The 25,383-nt window shown below is 37.6% G+C and overlaps 1 protein-coding gene across 4 annotated transcripts in view; it reads left to right on the forward strand.

The window, feature by feature from the left end:
• Positions 1-12,645, forward strand: part of LOC122137377 (protein phosphatase 1 regulatory subunit 29-like) — a 92,849-nt gene extending 80,204 nt beyond the window's left edge. For all 4 annotated transcript variants that reach the window (XM_042723428.1, XM_042723423.1, XM_042723435.1 and 1 more), the window contains one exon: positions 1,472-12,645. In XM_042723428.1, coding sequence (XP_042579362.1) covers positions 1,733-4,435 — 2,703 coding nt within the window. In that variant the 5' untranslated portion in view covers positions 1,472-1,732 and the 3' untranslated portion in view covers positions 4,436-12,645. The remainder of the gene's footprint in view (positions 1-1,471) is intronic.
• Positions 12,646-25,383: the final 12,738 nt, after the last annotated feature.

Genomic DNA, 25,383 nt, shown 5'->3' on the forward strand with positions numbered 1-25,383 from the left:
TGCAAATGTTGCCTGGGAGCCTTTTAATAGGACTGTTTTGTGATTGCATGTTTCACTAAAACTGTCATTGTTCTTGTTTCATTCATATTTTGCAGTGTGGGATTCGGCAGTGATCTAAAAACAATAGCAGATGATCTCTAATTACTCTCAGGGCATGTATCATTGCAGATTAGCAAACATTTTCATTCAGTTTTAGCAAAATAAGCTTTTGTACAATTAATTGAGTGACAGTGAGAAACGATGAAACAGTGGGGTTTTGAGAGAAAATACAATGAGGGAAAGTAGTAGAAGAAAAAGAGGGAACTTTATCTGTGTCAAAAAAAGGTTTAACAACCTTGGCCTTCATAGTGGAGATGGCTTACTAAGACTTGCTATACACTTTTTTACAACCTAGATCTCATATTTGAGGCCACTGTAGATTTTTGTCTGAAAGAAACCATGCATTTTATCCAGATGATATATAATCCTAGGATTAAATTACATATTCTTATAACTGTCACTTGAGTGTTTACCGATGGTGCTCATGGCTAGAACATAAGAATAAAAGCTACTGTTAGGCTTATCTGGATTGAGGAGCAGACTGGAGTCTGTGCAGATGTGTTCCATTTTCCATTGCATTCAGAGGAAGATGGTGCCTGGCACAATGCAAAAGCATTTTAATCCCCCATTTCTATACATATATTTTCCTCTATGACATACAGCAGGCCTGAAATGGGAAACCTTGCATGGCTGGATGATTAATGATGTTTGTCATATTACGATCCCCTCTCGCTGTTTATATGGAGGCCTGACTGATAGGTGGCAGGGTGAGATAAATGAGCCCTATTCTTGAAAGCCAGTGCATGGCTCATTTACTACTGTTCTAATGATTAAGACAATGAAATCCAAGGGTATGGCACTATTTGTTCTTACAGCTAATGAATGATTTGTTGGGAATTGGTCCAAATGGAAGTGGGTCTCCCTGGTTTTATAGGGAGTTTTTCTGATTTTATACAGGAGATTACTGCAACAACCAAGTACATATACACAAATTCATGAATTTGTGCCAACTTGTATAATTGCTTGTGCTATCTCATCATTAGCTATAATGAAAATATGGACCAATTAAATGTTTGAACTAAAGCATGCATAGATAAGATTTGAGGTACTCAAAAGTTTTTGTAGTGTCTTTCATTATTGTGCAGAATCCATTATGGGATGTAATTGGGTCATGTTTTATGACTCATATGTTTATAGTGGCTACATATTCTGTTTTATAGTGATAAATAAGTGTAGAATTTGATTTAAAAATAGTTATGTTGAATATTTTTTATTTGTTTGTTTGTTGTTTGTTTTTGTTCGATTTTAAATAAGATTAAATAAAATATTTGTTTATTTTTGTATTTGTAGACTTTTAGATTTTTATGTTTTATATTCTTAAATTTTCCTGTTAAATTAAGCTCATACGTATTGTCTTTGTTTTATTTGACAGATTCATCAGGGAAGACTCCAGCAGTTGTCCTTCAAGTCAAGATTTGTGTGAAAAATTAATCAGCCACTAACTCTGCTATACTGGATATGAGCAAATATGGGGACTCTACAAGAAACCATGACAAGTCAACAGTTTTGACAGCCCAAAAGGAAATCCATTTCCATGTGAAAGCTATTTTCTATACTCTCAATAGCAAACTTACATAAGAATCCAACTTTGTTTCCCTTTATTTTAAAACACCCCTTCCTCTCCACTCCCATCATGAAGAGTGTATTGACTGCCCACAATCCTTCCTGTACCACCCTCCTCTTCCTTCCTTTTTTCATGCTCCTATGCCCTCCAGCATTGGTTAGAGGTGACTGCTGGCTCATCGAGGGGGATAAAGGTTATGTGTGGTTGGCCATCTGTAGCCAGAACCAGCCACCATATGAGACAATCCCACAGCACATCAACAACACAGTACATGATTTGCGACTTAATGAGAACAAGATCAAAGCTATTTTTTTCACCTCCTTGAGTCGCTTCACAAATCTGACTGACCTCAACCTCACCAAGAATGAGATCTCATACATCGAAGATGGTGCTTTTGCAAGCCAAGCAAATCTACAGGTTTTGCAACTTGGATATAACAAGTTAACCAACCTGACTGAAGGCATGTTGCGAGGTCTGGGACGCATGCAATGTCTTTTCTTGCAGCACAATCTCATAGAAGTCATTGCCACTAATGCATTCTGGGAGTGCCCCAGCCTCAGCAACCTAGACCTGTCATCGAACAAGCTTGCCCGACTAGACCCATCTACTTTCACTGTGTTGGGCAGGCTCATGGGATGCGAGCTTGCAGGAAACCCTTTCCACTGCGGCTGTGAGCTCTACAGCTTCCTTACCTGGTTAGAGGCCTTCAACAATGTCACACACACCTATGATCGACTTCAGTGTGAGACCCCACGGGAGTTGTTTGGCTATCCATTGCTGAGTCCCGTGGCTGGGCACGGACGGAGTGCTCGCTATATCCTTTCCTCTGTGTGCCGGAATGGGGTGCGGATTCCAGGAATGACATCTCTGCCACCTGATCCTGATTCTTCAGGGATGGGTCCTGACATGTTTGACCACTTTAGACCATACCACCAGCCCACAACTTCCTCCTCATCTGAGAATGCATTTAGTCCCAGCATCAAACTGCAACATGTGTCTCTTTCCTCTGCATCCCTTCTGATCCAGATTCCAAAGCCATACAGCAAGATGTACATCCTGGTGCAGTACAATCAGAGCTTTGTGTCGGTTGTGAGGAACTTGAAGAATAAAAAGGAAATGATCACCCTTAATAAGCTCAAACCAAACACCAACTACACTTTCTGCGTGGCATCTATACGCAATTCACAGCGCTACAACCACACTTGTTTATACTTTTCTACCAGAGCTCCAACTCCAGATGATTTGATGCCTCCACCTTCCACGACCACCCACTACATCATGACCATTGTTGGCTGCCTCTTTGGAATGCTCATTATTCTCGGGTTTGTCTACTACTGCTTGCGAAGACGTCGCCGACTAGAAGAGAAAGAAAAATCCATTTGTGTGAAGAAGACCATTCTGGAAATGCGGTATGGACCAGAGGTGGCAGCGGCAGTTGCAAATGACCCCACAGCTATCCAGAAACTTCATGAGCAAAGCCACCATCAGCATCACCATGGCAAACTACCCATGTCCTCCTCATCCAGCTCTGCCATGCTTGGCCATGGTTCTGCCAACACTAGTTCCTCACGTCTGTCTTCCATTCCTCAAGTAGAGAAAATGGCAACTGCCTTCTCAGAGGCCATGGCCTCTAAGGGCAACTATATGGATATTAGGACCTCTGTAGGAGGAGATGAAAGGGGGAGAGATGGAACTGTGTTTCATGGTGTTCGGGAGGAAGATCTCAGGGAGGATGATGGAAGTGACCTGGGTGATGATTCAGATGATGATGGCCGTGGATCAGCATCTGAGATTTCAACAATTGCAATGGAGGTGGACAAGGTCAACCAGATAATTAACAACTGCATTGATGCACTTAAGCTGGACTCTGTTGCAACCTCTACTGTTTCCACCACAGCAAGTGGTCCCACCTCACCCCCACCTACCTCTACCTCCTCTCTGACCAGAGGACTGATTCCCATTTCTACTAGTGTCAATGATACTTGTCAGGTCCTGCCTTCCCCAAAAATTCCTCCTCCACCCCCTCGTCCCTTCACAGCTCCTTTGTCCGAGAGACCTGGGATCACAGGGGGCGGCTTTGTGTCACCGCCATACCGTCCGCCTCCCCCAGCTACTGCAGTTAGGCCTATTCAAAGACAGATGAGTGCCGATGCAGCTGTCATTGTCTCTTCTTCCAAGAGGCACTGCCGCCCTTCCAGTGGGAAAGGTCGCGTTTACAGCCTAGATGTTCCAGAACCCCACAGCCCAGATCCCTGCCAGTATCCAGACAAGGGCAGCCCATTGGGGTGTGGTGAGCCCTTGGAGAGGCTCCCTTTAGTAGGTAGTGGTGGAGGTGGTGGCTGTAGCATTGATGGTGGTACTGTAGACGGGATGGGCCTTCAGCAGCACCTGGAGGTGCACCCAGACTACCACTGTGCAGAACATCGTCACTCAGTCCCTGCCCTTTACTATGAGGGCTCTCATGACTCCCCAGCCCAAAGAGTCTCTTTTCTCAAGCCTCTGTCACGCACCAAGAGAGACGCTGCTTCCTACTCTCAGCTCTCTCCCCGTCCCCACAATTACTCTGGCTACTCCTCGAGCCCAGAGTACTCCTCTGAGAGCACCTTGCGCATCTGGGAGCGGTTCCGTCCCCACAGAAAGGGTCCACATGAGGAGTCCTGTTATGTAACAGCTGGAAATGCATTGCGCAAAAAGGTCCAGTTTGCCAAGGGGGAGGACTTGCATGACATCCTTGACTACTGGAAAGGTGTGTCGGCACAGCAAAAGCTGTAATCTATGCGACTGCGTGGAAACACAGCGCAGGTCTCATTCACTGCCTGATAAACCAGGAGAGAGCAACTGTAGTGAGGAAGTCGGGTTATGGCTGCAGTATGCAAAGCGCAGCCAAGTTTGTCAGGGTTTGAGGACAAGTTGCTTTAATCTGTTTTTGTTACAGTGAGCCAAAAAGAGAGTAAAAGAGCCTGAGGATACACTATATACATAAGATAACATTCAGAGAAATTATTTGGAGCACTGACAATTGTCATTCTCAGTGAAAAGGGGCGGATGGGCTTCTCATTTGCCAATAATTGAAATAATTGTATTTTATTCATTATTCATACATGTATTCATCGTTCATATCAATAGTGAGACCTTTGTAACCTGAGTCCTCATTCAGCCTGAGGCAGAATCTCTGTTTAACTCCCACTCAAATCACAGGCCATCTCATTCATTTGTTAGGCGTGAATGTATATGAGTGTGTGTTTTAATAGGACAAAATGATGCACTGATTTTCTACAAACCTGTCAAAAGCAGTTCCCCCCTTCCATATTGCAGAGACTATGCACAGGGCAACCAAATGTACATTTTAATAGCACTCCTCATGTGAAAAATAAAGGAATGGAGGGAAGGAAAAGATAAAAAATGAAACAGAAGAATCTCCCTGGGGAGCTTTGGAATAGTCAGCCATGTTTGGCAGCTGCTTGCTGTGCTGAGCAAGATGACATAAATAGTGCAAGGGGTGCTAGAGAAAATACTGTAGATTTACTAGGGCCTGTGAAAATGTGTAGATCTGTGTTTGAGATTAAACAGACATAGTTCTGTGCCTCTCTCATCACTGATGCATTATTAATAGCATTACCTTATCAGAGGTTACCTTGTCACCTGTATCACAGCATGAGCACAAAGTGGCTGTTGGCAGTAGAGGTTTATGTATTCTGTTCCTCTGCCCTAAGGTCAATTTATTTAGTCCATTAATTGGCTTTTGGAAGCCTGTTGCTGCCAGCTGAGACATTCAACAGGCCAAGTGACCTAGACCCTTTTATGACACTTTTGAACTGATGCTTTATATGACATGTTTCTCCAGTCTCTTGTTTGTTTGTTTATTTATTTAGATCTCATAGGACTTTTCATCTCATAATACATCATTAATAGTATGGTTTGTTGTAAAAATGACAAACATTATTAACTTGAACACCTCTGTCAGCCATTATTTTATTAATGTCCAGTTAGATTAGACTGACTAATTAGCAATTAGCCAAGGCTATACCCTTTAGTGTGCAAGGGTAAGCATCTAAGACCTTCAATTTGATTAAAAGAGATCACTCTTTCTTCTTTTCCCAGAAACCACGTTCAACCTACAGTTTCACAGACCAATAAACCAAAATAAATTGATTAGTGGCCCTGTGGGAATATGTACATCCGTTTACAATGCATTCTCAAGTATGAAATGACAGGTGAGATATCCAACAGGCACATGAAATTAAATGAATGGTGTTTACTCAGTGAAGTATAATTATACCCCCACCCCACTCTAAATATTCAATTCAAGTTTATTTGTATAGCGCTTTTTATGATACAAATCGTTGCAAAGCAACTTTGCATTAAGTTTCTACAATATTTAGTTGTAAATACATGGCTTAAAGGGATCACCCAAACATTAAAATTCTGTACTCAGCCTTGTGTTGTTCCAAAACTGTATGACTTACTTTCTTCTGCAAAACACAAGAGATGACATTTTGAACTGTTTCCAATCCTCTTTTCCAAACACATACTGTACAATGAATGGGGACTGAGCTCGCAAACTTCAAAAAGGACGCAAAAAAAATCTTTTTCTCAAAGCTATTGTGTGTCCTCAGAAGGCTTTGAATGTAGCATTCGAGTCATATAAACCACTTTCATGATACTTTTATGCTTTTGCATCCTTTTTGGAGCTTAAAAGCAGCAGTCATGACTGATTTTAATTGCATGGGAAAGAGCATGGGAAACTTGTCAGACTTTACAATTCATATGGGTTTGTAACAAAATGAAGGTGCTTACTTCATTTTTTTCAAGCTAACTCTGACCTGAGAACTTATTAACATCACTTTGTCACAGGCACTTAACTTGACATCACTACTGGTGAAACATGTCTGAGATGTCCAGTTTGAAAATGAGATAAATTACATTGAAACAGAATGCAAATAGCTCATATGGGGGTTAGCATTAGCCAGCAAACCTCTTTTTGCCCCCATTTTCCAGCATCAGGTGTTTTTGTGCCTTCAGTAAAAGGGTTCATTATTTGACGTAGTACCACATAAAGAGCCGTTTCTGTAAATCATACTATATCCCTTTATTTAATAAGGGGTTCACTGTAAATACATGTTCACATACCATCTTTCTTACCATTTCTCTCGATTAAGGTTTTTTCTTTGTAAATATGTGACAGATACCTGCCAACATTGGACATACACTCAGGCAGAATGTCTCTTTGGTTCTCTCTTTTTCGGGGGCTTTAAAAAAAATCAGTCCAAGGATTTTACAGGATTCTTAATGGTTTACACAAGGAGGAACAGCAGCAGCTATAACATGTGGATTATTAGGGCACTGCTTGTGTACAGAAGAAGTACACTGCTTGTGTAAAGAAGACGTTGCAGAGAAATAAATTGGACCCTAAGTGGACAAACTGTTCTCGGGCAACTGAAATGGACCCATGAAGGACTGCTACCGGAGGCTTACTGTGACATTTTCCTTACTTTATGAACCTGATTTTAAAACCACTTGGACTGGTCTTAAGGAGCTAACAGTGAACACTCAATCATAAATGACTGTTCATTTTTATAAATTTATGTTTATGTTTTTAGATCTGGTTTTTATTGTGCCTCCCCTCATTGACAAAGAAAAAAAGAAAAAAAAAAGACTTTGCACTCCTGTACAAATGCTTGTCAGACATTTTTGCTATGAATTCGAAAGGGGGAAGTTATAATACAATTGGCATGGCATCTGTAAGATTTTTCTGTTATGTATTATTTGTTTAAGAAAATGTGTACTTACTGCTTTTTCGTATCATACTTTGCTGGGGAGTAAGACTGTGGTGTTCTCTTTTCAATTTGCTCAAGGTCAATCTCCTTGAACATTCCCTCAGTGTTCCCATTCGTTCAGGACAAACAGACAATTCAATTATTTCAAGTTAAGGTCTCCCTCCACCAAATCACATTTTTCTATCAGACCTTTATTCATATGCTATTTCATGATTTAATTAATTCTTTCTTTATTTTTTCACTTGGCCTTTAACTTTTGACTTTACAAGTCATGCATAATTACCCAGTTCAGCCAAACAACATGTTTGTTTACTACCCTACTACAGAACTAACAGTCAAAGATGACACACATTCTTTATGCTGAAATGATCGCAGTGGATGGTTGGGGGTCAGAGTTTCACCTCTGGAATACTGCTGTTTTTTAAGGAGTTGAATAATGCATGTGTCTGTCTCTTCTTCTCAATCCAGTGTTAAAGTATCATTATATTCCTGCTCCATGTTTGCATCACAGTCAACATTTTGATTTTGTTAACAATTCAACATTCAGAAGTTCCTGAAAAACCTATTTTGACCAGTAGTGTCACGTTGACTGTTGTCGATAATAGCTCTGGTGGGGATCTGTAGTGGACTGTTTGTATTCTATTACCTATTAATTGCATGACATAGGATATTTAAGAGTGTTGCATAATTTATGTTTGGCCATAGTGTCATATTTTAATGGCCTTTTTATACTAATAGGTTCTTTCTGAAGGCCCTCTGACAATAGTTGTGTTAAAGAAGTTGGTTGTACTAAGAGTAGAAAATACTTTGACATTAATCATTGTCAGATTTCAGCAATATTACACAGAGTGTAAAGTGGATTACTCTTCCATAGCAGTTTTTACTTTTCTAAGCTCTTTAGCCTCCTCTTAGTGTTAGACACTATGGAAGGAGATTGGCTTGAAGAGAGCAAAAGAGATATGGTTTAATGCTTTGAAACAAGATTTTCACTCCACCCTCCTTTCTTTTTAGTGATGTTTTATTATCAAATTTTGGGAGGAGCATGCGCAGGTAATCAACCCGGCCAATTCACTATCAGTAATTACAGCAATTACATCACCACCACGAGAGAGAACCACTATAAATAATCATAGCAGCCTTACCTTCATTCTCTCTAGTCTTTCAGCCTCCCTCCACCACTCCGACTCCTCACCATCTACCCTTTCCTACCGGGAGAGTGCTCTGTGTTTGGGCAAATGCTGAGCTCGGAGCCCTCTCCCCAGATGGTTTCCCAGGGTTCTCCGGGTTCTGGAAGAATTACCAAGTTCAGAGCCCTCTCCTCAGACAGCACGCCAAATACACATACTGTACTATTCTTCTCACTTTATTATCTGCAAGGCGAACTCGTAAAACAGCCTTTGAATTGCAAGAGTGACAGAGGTGAAACTTTTGGAGGTAATTAACTAGTTCTGACATATAAATCCCCATTAGTCATTACTTCTTTTGAAACTAAGGTTGCTTTGAGTCCAAACTCTTCACTTATGTGTATTGTTCTCAATTTGTATTGAACACATTTAAAATCAATTACTTCTTTTAACAAGAACAGGATTTATATTTAACTGACTTAATTTCTCAGGACCAAATATTGTTTGTCAAGCTTATTATTGCCCCCTAAATCCAAAAATAACTACATGCAGTCAACATGTTCTGATGTGTCTTTGAAGGTCCTCCTCGTTGGCTTTGCCCGCCTTTGTTCATGCTTAAAAGAAGCCTGGAGAAAATCACTCCGAGGGTCTCTGGAGTCAGGATAATTGTGCCTCTTTTATAAAGCTTTTAAGTCTATTCTCCCTCTTCATGCAGAAGAGCACCACACTGGCATGTTTTCCCTCTGATATTTTCCTCTTGCTTGTTCTTTTCTCTCAGATGTTCTCTGAATTCTGTTTTGACGGCGAGGTGGAAAACATGGCAGGATTGCGAGGGACAGGCTGCAGGATGGATAACCGCAATTGTTTAGAACTAGAGGAGACAATAAAAGGGCCAGTTTCTGTGCTTCTCCAACACGCAGCCCAGGGGCTTTGAGAAATAACAAATAATTAAGAAATAAATCTTTATATTAAACTGTGATGGAGAGACAAAAGCATGCGTTGAGTGAAGAAGCAAGTGCAGAAGAGAGGGGTTAACTCTGAACGAGCTCATCAAAGTGAGTCAGAGAATGTATGATGATGAAAAACACTCAGGAGCAGGAGGAGACAGTAAATCAGGGCTGATGATGCGGCAAGTGTGTAGGAGTACTTTGAGAGTAGAGAGGATCAGAGTATGCAAGCTGCATCAACCTGATGATGAATGAATAAACAACATTCCCAAACAGTAACGTTATGAAGGGAGAAAAGCCTACCTTAGATGATTAGATAATTTAAATCCAAATGTCATTGGTTCATTTCAAAGGGATAATTCACCCACCAAAAAAAAAAACAAAAAAAATTTGTTTTTTGTTTGTTTTGTAGCTTAAAAGCAGTGGTCACTAAGGAAAAAGCTGTGTGAAGATTTTTTTTTTTTTAAATATCACTTTTTTGTTGTTGTTCCACATAAAAAAGAAAGTTATTTCCCATTTTGGAAAGTAAATAATGACAGAACTGTCATCGGATGAACTATCCTTTCAGCTTCACACTCTCCTCTCAGAAATCGTGGGAAATGTTTAAAGTACACGTGGGAATGTCAAAGGAGCTAACTAGGATTTTCCCAGCGATTCACAATAGGAGATCACACCAGTTAATCCTGGGTACTGTTTCATCCCTCTCCATCACTCACTTCTCAATTAACTCCAGACTCCATCAGCCTGATGTCTTTTCTTTCACTCGTTCCCTCTGTAGTCTCACTCTCTGTCTACAGACCAACATATCAAGATATCTCTGGAGCATTACTCCTATATTCAGATAGCAGTTTAATGTGCTGTGGAGAGGAACAGAGGACATTTAATGAATCCATATATTTAAAGGTGCACTAATACCTTGTTTTTTTGCTGGCTGTAGTCTAACAGTTGTGTTGGACTTTATACCATTATTTTCTTGCAAGTGTCCGACAATAGAGAGAAAAAGAAAATGGTATTTGACAAGTGTGATGGGGACCTCCATATATATATAGCATAGAGGGGCTTTAGGCACTAACGAACAGAAAGCACAACTTATAGAGTGTTTTTTTATGCATAAATTGCTGAGGATTCAATGAATGTGACTTACAGCCTGATTTTGGCCCTTTGTAAAGCGGGCAGTTTGGAGGGGTGGTGTTTAGGTATACTCTGTCGTTCATTTGATTATTTTTACAGTCAATTTGTACACTCAAATAATGGCTCACATAATGTATTTTTTGCCGAACCTGAGGGTAAAATGTTCAAAAGGGTGACAAGGGCCTTTTGTGTTTCATGTTGTTTTGTTTTAATCCTCCAGTATAATAATCTCCTCACATGATGTTGGCATGCGTTTGGCTGGTCTGTCTCTGTTTTCTTGAGCATCTTTGAGCCTTCACCTGTCCCAAAATATGGCTCAGGAATATATATGACAATTATTAACTTGCATCTTCTTTTATTCTCTTTTGCTTTATTAGCCCTCCTTTCACAAATATGATTTCCTGTTCCAAAAAAAAAAAAAAAAACAGGAGGTAAATAGTAGACAAATAGCTATATTTGTGAATTTCAAACTTTGTAAAAAGATGTTTTTTGTCACTGAAGTTGTAGTTGTAATTGTTATTACTATGTTTCGGGGTGGGAGGTTCCGGGCGATCTTAGGGTAACATGTTGTATAGATTTGTACTGGGTTAATGCAGTGATCCACGTTATCCTGATCTGATTCAAACTGAGACCAGAGAAAGTGGCAGAAAAAAGAAACAAAGTGTTATGTTTGCATGAATTCCTGTATTTTTCAAAGAGATAAATTATATTGTTGTGTATACTGAGTGGATATGTTGCAAATGAAGCAAAAATTAGGCATTGAAGTATTGTCAGAACATGCAATCATTTTGAGGCATCATACTGAGGTTTATTCATATCTCAATGATGCTGAACTGTCACTGAAATACTTATTACAGTTTTAAACAAAGAAAAAGCTGCCTGAAACAATGCCATGGGAAAGCTTTGTATTCTGCCAAAAAAAAAAAAAATTGGATTCTTTGGTCAGTCTTGTTTAGTGCCAAAATAAGATCTTTATCACTTCTCTGCAATGAAAAAGAAAAGCGAGATCCTAGCTGGGTCAATTCATCCTGTGTAAAATTCAGTGCTGCCCAACAGACTCCAGATCAATAAATGAGAGTATATGGCACATCCACTACATTAACCTTGCAGGTGTCCCACAGTAGCCCCTCGCCTCTGCTGGAGAAAAACATTCTCCCGTGCACAGCTGCTCATTGGATCAATGATAAAGTAAACATCAGCGAATAAATGTTTCAACATTTTTGAGAAGTCAGTGGGTGGAATAGTCCATGGGCAGTGAAAGAGAGCTACTTAGATAGGGGCTGGTCTGTTCGGGAGGGTGGAGTCTCTGGAGGCTGTAAAGTATGACATTTTCTATTTGGCCCGACTGAAAGAAGAGGCATGCATAGATTATTTAAGGCAGAGAGGCCACAACAGCGTGTCTTGAGCCAAACCACAACACCAAGCTAATCATGTCTGAACTCTTGCCAATGGCTCTTCAGTTCATTCTCCTCTTAGAGCACTATATATACACAAATAATAGACTATATATATATAACATTTTATTGATCGAGGCTATTAAGATTCTGAAAAAGGCATAAATGTGAGAGAAAAAAATAGACATTCGATTGCTTTTGTTGAAGTGGAAACCAAAGCTTTTCCATGGCAACACACAAAACATCTCCAACTGTGAGTGAGCTTTATAACAGTTTGATATTGGACATCATAAGAAGCTGAGCCTTCAGCTACAGGATTTAATAGAATTGTAAATTAATTTCAGCAATTTTAAAGAGCCTCGCCCACAATCAGATGTCTGCTGTATATTTCTTTACATCTCTTTTTTTCTAAGGAATGGATCTCAAAAAGGACACAATTTCTTTGATGTGAGAAAAAAAAGCCTCTGAAATGGTCTAATTACATTTATTTTGCTGATAATTATATCCTACATCTTCACCACAAATTCTGTACAAAAGATCTATTTCTATATTTGCAATAAATTTGTAATAAAAAAGCTGCAGATTTCAAGTAACTTGAAAATACATTGATATTCTGCAACTCTTGTCTCTTGTGATTTTTGTTTGACCAGAGTTATGAATGTTGTTATTTTGAGAGCTGTTAAGTGACTCTTTTGCTTAGTTTGAAATCTTTGCTTGAATCACAAATAAACAAGTGTGAGAAATGTAATACATACAAAACATCTTGCAGAGCAAAACTTTCTATTTTGGCTTAAAGGTTGGTTTACTTTGCAGCTTATTCTAGCCAAAGCTGCCCACATGAGCAGAAGAGACTTTCTGACCAACATGCACAATATCTAGCCATAGTTCACTTTATGATGTTTTAAGGGCAGCTTAATCTAAATTCAGTAAGTCAGCAATAATACACTACAGGTAGCTCGTTCAGATAATGGTGAAGCAATCTTTAGTGTGTATGGCACTAAAGAAATTATGGGAAACTTTGTCCTCACCATTTGGATATATGCCAGGTTATAACACTCCTCTCCATTATTTTATTATCATTTGCTGGATAACAGAAACATCTTGCTCACACTGTAGCTTTGTTTTCCGAAGGACCAAAGAAATCAAAGAAAGAACGAAAGCAAGCTCTTGCCATTTCTATCAGATGATTTGTGAATGTATGTGATCAAACTGCTAAGAAATTCTAAATAAGCAAAAATGGTTCCATTGTGAGTCAATAATGTCCAGTGAAAGTTGAGTTAGTGCATGTTCCCTCACCACAGGAGTGTCCTGTAATTCTCTCAACTTCTCTGATGTAAGCAGTCTGTTGCACTCAAACGGAAAAAATATCCAAAATATATCCTAAAGTATAATATGTGGCCTAAAGTAGAAGCAGTGACGAGAGCAGGAGACCAAAGAACTAAAAGAAACACCAAAATTCCTTCTTCTTGTTACCTTTGAACACTTAAAATCTGAATCGTATTAATGGATTTACTTACTTTTCTTAACAAATGGTGTTATTTATCTTTCCACTCTGTCCTCTCATTGTTTATTTGTTTATTTTTATTTTTTTTAATTTTGTCTTTTGTTTCTTTTCAGTGTTGCTTTCATTGTACATTTCTTTGGGATCTTCGATAACATACAGTAAGCTTGTACTAATGACTCCAAACATTTTCCAGGTTTTATAGAAGAAAATGCATGAGGTTATTTAAGCCAGTTTGTTAAAGTTGAATTTATTTTTTTTTTTTGACATTAACAGAACTTCTGAACTAGAGAAACAGAGTGGGAAATGAATAAAATGCACCTCATTTAATAACAAGGAAGAACCAGCATAGAGTTCTAGTAAGAGTCCATGCATCCTTCTCGTATTCCTTCAAACGTTCATTAAGTCATCAACACACAAAGCCCACTAAATTATGAAGCAATTAAAAATGTTGTGTGGGAGTGCATGATTGATGAGCGGGTGATACAGCAGGGTGGATATGAATGTCCTGGCCAGGATAAATCATTCATGCCTTTTGGAGAGAGACTTTCAGTCATGCTGCTAATGAAGACTTAAGACGTGCTACAATCTCTCCTCAAAGCTGCAGAAAGAAAGAGAATAAAGATGGAAAAAGTCTTCAAGATGAAGTTAATTTACAAAATATGAAGGCCCCTCTGGTTTAAAAGGCCCTTTGATTTGAGGTTATTTGAAAATAAAATAACTTATATAGGCCTATATCAGACTTATGTAGCCAACGAGAATCTCTGAAACATATATGCTTATATTGGATTATATATCTAAAATAATTGCACTTACATTTGACATAAGTCCATGGATGGTCAAAAAGCCACCCATGGCACAAAAGGAAAAGATGCAGAATGCTTTAACTGCAATAAGCTGTTTTCCATAATTGGGCAGAAAATGGGCTCATATTTACTGCTTTGATCGGAATGGAGATTCATTTGTGAAGAAAAATAGATTATGAAATGCTACAAGGTTATTAAATAGAAAATTGGTGAATCATTTGCTGAAGTGGTTATTTATTTTGCTTCATAATCTATTGAGTCCGATTTTATTCTTTTTATACCTAAAAGAATCCTGGAGAAAAATGTATCATGGTTTCCATTAAAATATTAAGCTGTACAACTGCACCACTGATGAACATAAGAGACTTCCAGGAAAAACCATCCCCAAACTATGAAGTTACACTGGTCACAAATAATTTCAGTGACTTCTGAGCATCTGAGCAATGAACTCCACAAACCGAACAGTAACTGAAACTTCACAGTAACTTGACAAACTAAATAGTAATCAGACTTGCGAGATGCTTTGAATCACAGGTGTTGTACTTGTACAGTCCCAGAACATGAGCATAGTCAGAACAGAGTTGATTCATGGTTGATTTCTTGGAGCAATAACCTTTGAAACAGATGGAAGAAATCCCTGGAGGACTTCGAGGTGAGGTGAGGTAGAGAATGTTCTCCTGAGCCTGCAAGACTTCAGCATGTCCCTCAATATTTCATACAGTAGGAAGACAGAGTGCAAGTGTGAAAAAATAAAGACATGTTAAGTATTTATGATCTTTTTCATTGTTTTCCTCCATTGCTGTTGCATTCATAAGGGAAAAAAACTATTTACTGTGTTGTCTTTCTCTGAACCATTAGCTAGTGTCATTTGTTCTAAAGAAAAATGGTCATGAAAAAGTATTTAGACGCATCAGTCACACTGTTATTGCACAACAAAATGTCAAAGCCAGTGTCATTTATTTTAAAGAAATATAGCACACTTCTATAAACAATACGTTATACAAAACAACATTTGCTAGGTTTAAAAACAATAAATGCTGAAAAGTAAAATTGTATTATGATACTTTCTGACTGTCAATGTCAGTGAAGCACATTAATGTGATGGGCCTGTGGTTATTCTGCTATGACAGCTGAACACATGTGTACATATAGACTAAAATCACTTTGAAACCAGCTTAAAGTCATAGCTAAATAAACAAATACATTTCTACATTTTTAAGTGTCCAAATATTTTGGGGCCACTGTTCATCCAGACACAGAGAGCATTCAGAGCACAGGGTCTCAGCAGAACAATACTTGTGGACAGGATGAGGTCAATAGATTTGCCCTGTTTGAATAATGCAACGCACCTCTTTAACCTTAATGTGACTTGCCCCCACAAACATTACCAACAATTACATATTCAGTTTTTCAAATATTATTCATTCATTTATTTAAAGCCCTCTTATGATTGGTGTTTTTCACAGATAAGGCAAAATAATACTGAGGTACAGCAGTGGTGAGGAATGATCTGCATTTGTACAGCCTGCAGTGCAGCCGGCAGCTCTTTTCATTCCTGAGGGGAAAAAAAACGCCTCACTGACACCATGCAATTACTCTGAATATAGTGTGTCATTGTGCAAACGGTTTTAGAGGCACGGATGGGTTCTCGTGCATACTTCTGAAAAGATTATCGCTCATTTGAATTCGTCTTTGGGGTTGTTCTTTCCCCTCTTTTCAGTCCATCTCCTCCCTGTTTTCCCTCCTTCCACCGTTGCTGTTTTTTAATCTGCTGTTCCTGCTTCTGACATCATTTGCCACTTTTATGTTCACTTAATAATAATAAAAAAACAAAAAAATAAATATATATATATCAATTATATATGTGTGTGTATGTGTGTACACATACGTTATTGTTTTAAATATTGTTGAATCTTATCAATCAAAAATGTATAGTTGCTTGCCCTTTTCTACCTGTCATATATTTTCTGATTATTGGATTGAGTGCACACACAAGCATACACAGTACATAACACTGTAAGTGACCTCATTAAAAAATGTCCTTTACACAGCCTCTGGTTGTCCACTTGGATGTTTATAACAAATCCAAGTTTAACAATGACGCAAGCAACTCTCATGGTTGAGCAAATACAGTTGATTTTATCTTGAATTAATTGAATTTGTTAACTCAGTTTCAAGCCTTTCATGCCTTATTCATACTTATATATGTCTGCAGAATAAAGTATAGCGATGAAAAAGCAAATGAAAGTAAACTTCCCTTTGGCTCTAAATGTATTTTCATGCTTCACCAATCGATTGGGTTCACAGGGAGGCTGAGCGGCTGGAAATTCAGCACATAAATCAGTGCGGTTGTGTGCATGAGTGTCAGTATTCATAAGACCTGGGCAAACGGACATGCTCTTTCATTGATGTCTTCACCTCTGTTGGAGATGTTAAGGGCTCAGACACCAACCACACTGTTAGCCACAGTACATGCTATAGGATGCATTTTCCAAACTGCTTCTCCTATGTACAGGGATTCTGGAGCCTCACAGATATAATATATCCACAATATCTGAAATTATATATTGTGTTTAATAGTATTCTGTGCAATTTTTGACCCCATTGGAATAAATTGGCTGACTCATTTGTCTTGCCCTGTGCCAAATATGCCTACTTCTACACTATAAAGTAGGAGAAAAACACTATGTGAGATGACTAGTATGTCCAATTTCATAGTACTAAAATAAAAGGGTGACTTGCTTCTTCTGATGAGATTCTGAAGTGTGCATCTGATGGACACTTTTCTATCCCATGAGGCCATGGGAAAGGATTTGTGAATGGCAGTGAAGCCCTTGGGTCACTTGACCGTGATCACATGGCGGATGTTGAACGTCTAAATTTCATTCATACTACACACATTCATACTCACATACTTTTTAATAGTCTCAAAGCAAGTTTCAAGCCAAATGTAGTACCTACTAGCTAGTGTTCGATTTCAGACACAGTGTTGCTAAAGCTAATTTCACAGCTATTTCTGTATCTTTAATACACACAAGTATTATTCTCACAATAAATAGGCTATCAAATGGTTGTGTTTAATTCTCACAGTTTAAGTTTTAATCGTAATAATGGAAATATTTTCTTAATGGATTTTCATGTTTTAAATTAAATGTCTGTTTTTGGGGCAAGGGTAAAATTTATGCAACACTCCTCATTTTAATAAAAATCGACCTCTTGGACTTAAAAAGGTTTCTGTCACTGAAACATTTCAAATCCATATAATAAAACCCAAATTATGTTCAAAATATTCAACCACACTGACAATCACTACATAATTCACACACTGCACATATTCTCCAAGTGCTTAGCTAAATTCCTCAACACTGCTAAATCCGTTCCACTCCTGCTCTTTATTTGATTTATTTTAGTTCCACATAGTTTGGATCCCCTATGGCCGCCCAGAGCTAAGACTGCAATTACACAATTATGGAGGGAGTCTTTCTCAAAATTGTATAATGTGAGTTAAAACAGAACAGAGGCAGCCGTGAGCTCCTTCATCCTGCTAATGAGAAGTTGATTTCACAGTGCAGTTGGTGTTTGTCGTGAGAGGTGGTTTAAGAGCTAGATGGCATTATAATCTCTAGTTATCTATTACTATAATCACAATCCAAATCATCATATTAACCCTTTCATGCATGAATTATTAAATCACAAAGTAATGTTTTTTTGTTGTTGTTTGTTTTTACTTTTAAACAATTGAAAAATCATGCCAATATTTTTTTTTTCAATATATTTTATTTTAAGGGAGTTACATATCTGTTCCACTGCAGTGGACACAATACAACAACAGTATAAAAAGTGTTTTAACAGAACTCCTTGTTTGGTCTGAAAAACAAAAGCAAAAGCATGTTTTTAAAACATTTACCAAGTGCAAATGGTATGAATACACATAAGGCGGCTTAAAAGTCCGTCTGACGTTTTTCATCAAAATTAACATTTTTATCAGACACTTAGGCTATGTATAGGCCAGGCCCTTGGCCAGGACTCCCTGAAAGAAGAGATTTGCATCTCAATGGGACTATCCTGGTAAAATAAAGGATAAAAAAAGGTTTCTAAGTACTGTACTTCTGAATGGTTTGAGACTGGGATTTAGCTGGTTTGAAGTTTTTATTTGATACAAAAATGTATTTGATGATGGTATACTATGTGCAGAGAGCATTCAGTCAATATTGTTATCTGATTTTTGACAGATGTGGCTTTTGCATCTGAAGTCTTGGAACATTAAATAACAATAACAATAAAAAGGACATTTGAAAAACAACATTCTATGTCTCAAAACTCATTAAATGAATTTCATTAAAAATGGCCAACCCATATGTACACACAAACACACACACACACACACAATGTGTACACACAAACACACACACACACACACACACACACACACACACACACACACACACACACACACACACACACACACACACACACACACACACACACACTCACACACACACACACTCGAAATGCAATAATGCACACATATCCCTGTCCTTGTTTATGCCTACATGACCTAATAAATAAATATAGACTGTAAGTGTTGAAATAATTTATAAAATCTAAAGACTTTTATTACTGCTGTTTAATAAAACTATTCAAGTGTAAATTCTATCATAATTGAGATAAAACAGACAAAATTAGGCAGAATCTATATATAGGCCCAATAGGCATAAAATACCCATTGGCGCATAAAGTCCACTGGAGTGGACAGACATATTTTCTGTCGCAGAAAAAAAAAATGCACAAGAAAAATAGTTAAAACTGGATAAAAGTATTTCTGACATCATATTTAGCTGAAAAATATTTTTGTACCTGTCTGGTTTTCCGAAAATAAAGGATTTAACACTTATTCCTGAGGTACTCAGTGCATTGCCTCTTCCTACCACCTTTTCGAAAATATGATGCACTATCATAAAACAAAAAAAATAGATACAAAGACAATAATTAAATGGAATCATAGACAGCACTTTGTGGGTTCACCACTTGGTGGTTGGGACATGGTACTACAACATAAATGTTTCAAAAGGGCTTCCAAATATCTGTCCACTGTAGTGGACACTATGCATGAAAGGGTTAACAATGGCTGACTCCAGCTTCACACTTTCACACTTTGGTGACTCATTCCTATGACTAGTTTAGTAACTGGAAGAAAGAAGCCAATTCTGCTTGTTTTGTAAAATGGTTATATAAAATTTTGTTTTAGATGTTCTCATTTAATGAGGCACACAAGTTCTTTCCACTGTCACATGGTCGATTTCTGCTTTTTGAAATGAGGTTGTGGCGTAGGGAACCTGCAGAGGGCAGCTTGCGATGATTTAAATAGTTTAAATATGAACCTATGCCCTATTTTCCAGATACCCTCCATCTTTTGCTCCTCTATTTTCCCCCAGGCCCCACGTTAGGTGTACATTAATGTTTCAGTGTTAACTAACCTGTTGGAATAGCTGTGTAAATATTTAATTTTTCCAGTTCACTGCAGACTGTCGAGGAAGGAAGATAGAAAAGAAGAAGAGTGCACTCAGCTCTGACTGTAACATGTGTAAAGATAATCCTGCTTTCTCTCTCTCACACACACACACACACTCAAACACACACACACACACACACACACACACACACACTCAAACACACATACACTCAGACATTGGTTGTAAAACTGTACCACTTAATAACAGGACTGGACATAAAGGGATGGCCTTGAGCACTCTTACCTGTTTTACTCTGAATAGTAAACCAGGATCATGCAGAAAACTGTATATTTTCCGGTATATTCTCGTATCACATGCTCAGCCCAAAGCTAATTGGGTTTGAATCTGACCTGGGTCACACATCACTCCTTTCTCAATCCTTCTTTCATGTCTGCACTTAATTGCCCTATAAATGAAGCCCAAAAATTTAATGAATGAATGAACGAACGAACGAACACTGTAGTTCAAAGGTTTGTGATCGGTAAGATTTTTAAAATGAAAAAAAAATTATTTTATTCAGCATGTATTAATTAAATTGTTCAGAAATGACAGGCTTTTATAATATTACAAAAGATTTCCATTTCAAATAAATACTATTCTTCTGAACTTCTAATATTTAAAGAATCCTGAAATAACTCAAAATGTCATGGTGTCCACAAAAATATTAAGCAGCACAACTGTTTTCAACAATGATAAATCTAAAAAATGTTTGCAGTAAATCAGTATATTAGAATGATTTCTGATGGATCAAGTGACACTGAAGACTGGAGTAATGATGCTAAAAATTCACAGCAATAAATTTAAATTTTAAACATATTCAAATGGAAAGAGACTTCTTTCAAAAACATTTAAAAATCTTACCAGCCTCAAAATTATGAACAGTACATTATAAGTTTAACTGATGTGAAAAGACTATAATATAGCTTTTAAAGGACAAATACACTCAGTTAAAAAAAAAAAAGGACTACAGTATTCTGCATCGGCAGTTCATCTACAAATGTATTAAATTTACCATGTTCAAACCTTTATTTTAACTTTACAACAGCCATATATAAGCACATCATGTAATTCAGCAAAAAAAGAGTTAAGAGAAACGATAAGCCATATTAATTGAGATCAAATATTAGAAAAGAGATTAAAATAATGATAAAGAATAACAGATATACAACAAACACTAAAAGATAAAGGATTAAACGAGAACTTAGATGAGAGAAATACTGGGAAATGTTCCATGCCTTGTCTAGCTTCCCAGCTACTAGCTGCTCTGCTCTCTCTCTCTCTCTCTCTCTCTCTCTCTCTCTCTCTCTCTCTCTCTCTCTCTCTCCCACTGACCCAAGAGGTCCAGCATGACTCTGAAGGAAAGGCATCTCCACGTTCACTCAGGAGGGAGAGCTCCAGCGGGAGCCCAGTTTCTTCCACATCCAGGCTTATGTTTAGATCCCAGGAGAAAAGAAGATGAGGATAATGAGTTAATATCAAAACAGAATGATTTTATTTAAAAAGATCAAACAGACAACTAATAATGCTGCATTAATAATATATCATAAAACAAAAAAAATAACTTCTTTCCTCCCATCAACAACATTATTCACAAAAAAAAAATCTCTCTTGCTGATTATACAAGATTATCTTTCTGAGTCTGCTTTAAGAAAAAAAAAACATGCTCAATGAATCCCTTGGTGTTGAACAAGGTTAATCTAATAAACAGTCAAACAAACTGGCTGTCAGTTGTGAAATGAAACATGAAAATGGGGCCTCTGATCAACTTCAGAAGTGTCTATGCCAATCCACCTCAAGATATGAACACCTTTAGTACTGCAGTATTGGAAATCAGACAGCATGATTTACTAATTTCATTGTGAAAACATTTCTCTCAAAGGACTTCAAAAGGAACCAGCACTGATCATTTTATATAGTTTACATGTTGCCAAGGTGTAACAAGTCCAACTGTAAGTGAGCGTAGTGAACCCAAGTGCAGTTTATTTACAACAAAGACACAAAACAATTCAAACAGGCTTGACTTGACTATGGCTTGACGAAAACAACTCACCTACAGCAGGGTTACAACATCAAAGCTAGACAAAGAAACAATGGCAACATAAGGGCTACTTATATCAAACTATAGGGTCATATGACAAAAACCAAGCAAGACACATCAGACAAGAAACAAGACACATGAGGGAACAGGGAATCACATGACTAGACAGGAACCATGACTATGAACTAATCAAAAATAAAAGACATGAAAACATGAACAAAACCCAAAGCAGACATGACACAAGGTTATAAGAGACACTCAGAATAAACCTACAAACCCGATTCCAAAAAAGTTTGGACACTGTACACAAATTGTGAGTAAAAAAGGAATGGAATAATTTACAAATCTCATAAACTTATATTTTATTCACAATAGAATACAGATAACATATCAAATGTTGAAAGTGAGATATTTTGAAATGTCATGCCAAATATTGACTCATTTTGGATTTCATGAGAGCTACACATTCCAAAAAAGTTGGGACAGGTAGCAATAAGAGGCCGGAAAAGTCAAATGTACATAAAAGGAACAGCTGGAGGACCAATTTGCAACTTATTAGGTCAATTGGCAACATGATTGGGTATAAAAAGAGCCTCTCAGAGTGGCAGTGTCTCTCAGAAGTCAAGATGGGCAGAGGATCACCAATTCCCCCAATACTGCGATGAAAAATAGTGGAGCAATATCAGAAAGGAGTTTCTCAGAGAAAAATAGCCAAGAGTTTGAAGTTATCATCATCTACAGTGCATAATATCATCCAAAGATCTGGATCAATCTCTGTGAGTAAGGGTCAAGGCCGGAAAACCATACTGGATGCCCGTGATCTTCAGGCCCTTAGACGGCACTGCATCACATACAGGAATGGAAATCACAACATGGCCTCAGGAATACTTCCAGAAAACATTGTCGGTGAACACAATCCACCGTGCCATTCGTTGCCGGCTAAAACTCTATAGGTCAAAAAAGAAGCCATATCTAAACATGATCCAGAAGCGCAGGCGTTTTCTCTGGGCCAAGGCTCATTAAAATGGACTGTGGCAAAGTGGAAAACTGTTCTGTGGTCAGACTAATCAAAATTTGAAGTTCTTTTTGAAAAACTGGGATGCCATGTCATCCAGACTAAAGAGGACAAGGACAACCCAAGTTGTTATCAGCGCTTCAGTTCAGAAGCCTGCATCTCTGATGGTATGGGGTTGCATGAGTGCGTGTGGCATGGGCAGCTTACACATCTGGAAAGGCACCATCAATGCTGAAAGGTATATCTAAGTTCTAAAACAACATATGCTCCCATCCAGACGTCATCTCTTTCAGGGAAGGCCTTGCATTTTCCAACATGACAATGCCAGACCACATACTGCATCAATTACAACATCATGGCTGTGTAGAAGAAGTATCTAGGTACTGAAATGGCCAGCCTGCAGTCCAGATCTTTCACCCATAGAAAACATTTGGTGCATCATAAAGAGGAAGATGTGACAAAGAAGACCTAAGACAGTTGAGCAACTAGAAGCCTGTATTAGACAAGAATGGGACAACATTCCTATTCCTAAACTTGAGCAACTTGTCTCCTCAGTTCCTAGACGTTTGCAGACTGTTATAAAAAGAAGAGGGGATGCCACACAGTGGTAAACAGGGCCTTGTCCCAACTTTTTTGAGATGTGTTGATATCAATCAGCTTATTTTTCCCTTAAAATGATACATTTTCTGTTTAAACATTTGATATGTCATCTATGTTGTATTCTGAATAAAATATTGAAATTTGAAACTTCCACATCATTGCATTCTGTTTTTATTCACAATTTACAGTGTCCCAACTTTTTTGGAATCGGGTTTGTAGTTTGCAATTTAAAATAATTATATCCAAAATAATTATAACTATAATAATTATATACAAACTGAGATATGATTCTGGAAATCATTCGCTTATACAGTGAAGTTCAGGGGGAAACTAAAAGAAAATAAGTGAAAAAAAAGTTCCAGGAGGAACCAAAAAGGGTGTTTCACAGCGATGCCATAGAAGAACCATTTTTGGTTCCCTGAAAAAACATTTTGTGAAAGGTTCTTTAAAGAACCATTTTATTCTTGTGCCATAAAGAACCTTTTATATTTTAAGATTTTGTATTCTTTTTAGGAACACACAGCCTTTTTTATTTCATTTTAAATCATGATTGCACTATTTTTTTATACTAAACTTTACTTTTGTTAAATAAATAATACATCAATCAGCGATGCCATCTGTAAGTTAGCCTAATAAGTTACATAAGTTACATTCATGTGAAATTAATATTTTTTAAGGATTTTGAGTTTTGAGTCATGGAAAACAACATTAAAATAGATATAATAGCAATAGATATAATATAATTCAGTAGAGGGCTGATCTACTGTTTGTTTAATTCATAAATAATTTACTTAAAATTAATATTTTATATTGCACTATTTATATCAATTTGAGTCTCGAAAATTATAGTCTGGAATGAGTTCTGGACTTGACCTCACTTTCCAGAAAAATAAATAAATAAATAAAATAAAAATTATATATAAACATACACCCTGCCAAAGAACCATTTAAGAACCTTTATTTTTAAGAGTGTAAGGGACCCAGGGTAGTTCTCTGATGACGCTGTTGGTATTCAGCTCATGCCAGCGTTCATTAGGTGAGCGGTGGGTGAGGAAGAGTAGGTTCTTCCCACCTGGACGCTGAAGGCAGAGGTCATCTCTAGAGCTGTCAGAGTGTCCACACAGAGCCACTGGAGAGCAGATGAGCAAAAATAAGAGGGAGAAGACTCACTGGACATGTTTCCAATGAGTTACAGTTTAGGTGAGAAGACCTTTACTTAAAAGAAGACTTTTTTTGTGAACAGAAAAACATTAGTCTAACAACAAAAGATTGGTAGCAAAAAGGAAGAGAGGGAAGAAACAGAGACTAAAGATGCTATGGTGTATACATTTTTGAAATAAGTCTCTTCTTTTCACCAAGACAGCAATACTGTGAAATATTATTAAAATTAAAAATCAAAATATATTTTAACTATTTTAACATTTTAATATGATTTTCAAATGTCATTACTCCAGTCTTGAGTGTCCAAGATCATTCAGAAATCATTTTTATAGTATAAGAGAGAGAGAGAGAGAGAGAGAGAGAGAGAGAGAGAGAGAGAGAGAGAGAGAGAGAGAGTTTTGTTTGTTTCTTTGTTTTTAGCAGTGCCATGTTAATTAGCATGTATTCAGATATTAAAAAAAAAAAAAAAACTAAATTCCACATTATTCCTCCAAAACAAAACTGAGCACTGGTTAAGCAAGTAGGGCTATTATACCATAGTAAAATATTATCATCAGAATACACAGCTACTACTTCTGAATGGCACTTGCAAGAGTGGTAATACCATGGTAAATGTCATGTGACTACTCACTCTGGGGATACATGACATCTTGACAACACTGATTGACACATCAAGATTGCACATGGTCCCAAACCCCTCCAAAGTATTTTTA

Source organism: Cyprinus carpio, chromosome A3, assembly GCF_018340385.1.
Source record: "Cyprinus carpio isolate SPL01 chromosome A3, ASM1834038v1, whole genome shotgun sequence".
In the NCBI taxonomy this organism is placed as follows: domain Eukaryota; kingdom Metazoa; phylum Chordata; class Actinopteri; order Cypriniformes; family Cyprinidae; genus Cyprinus; species Cyprinus carpio.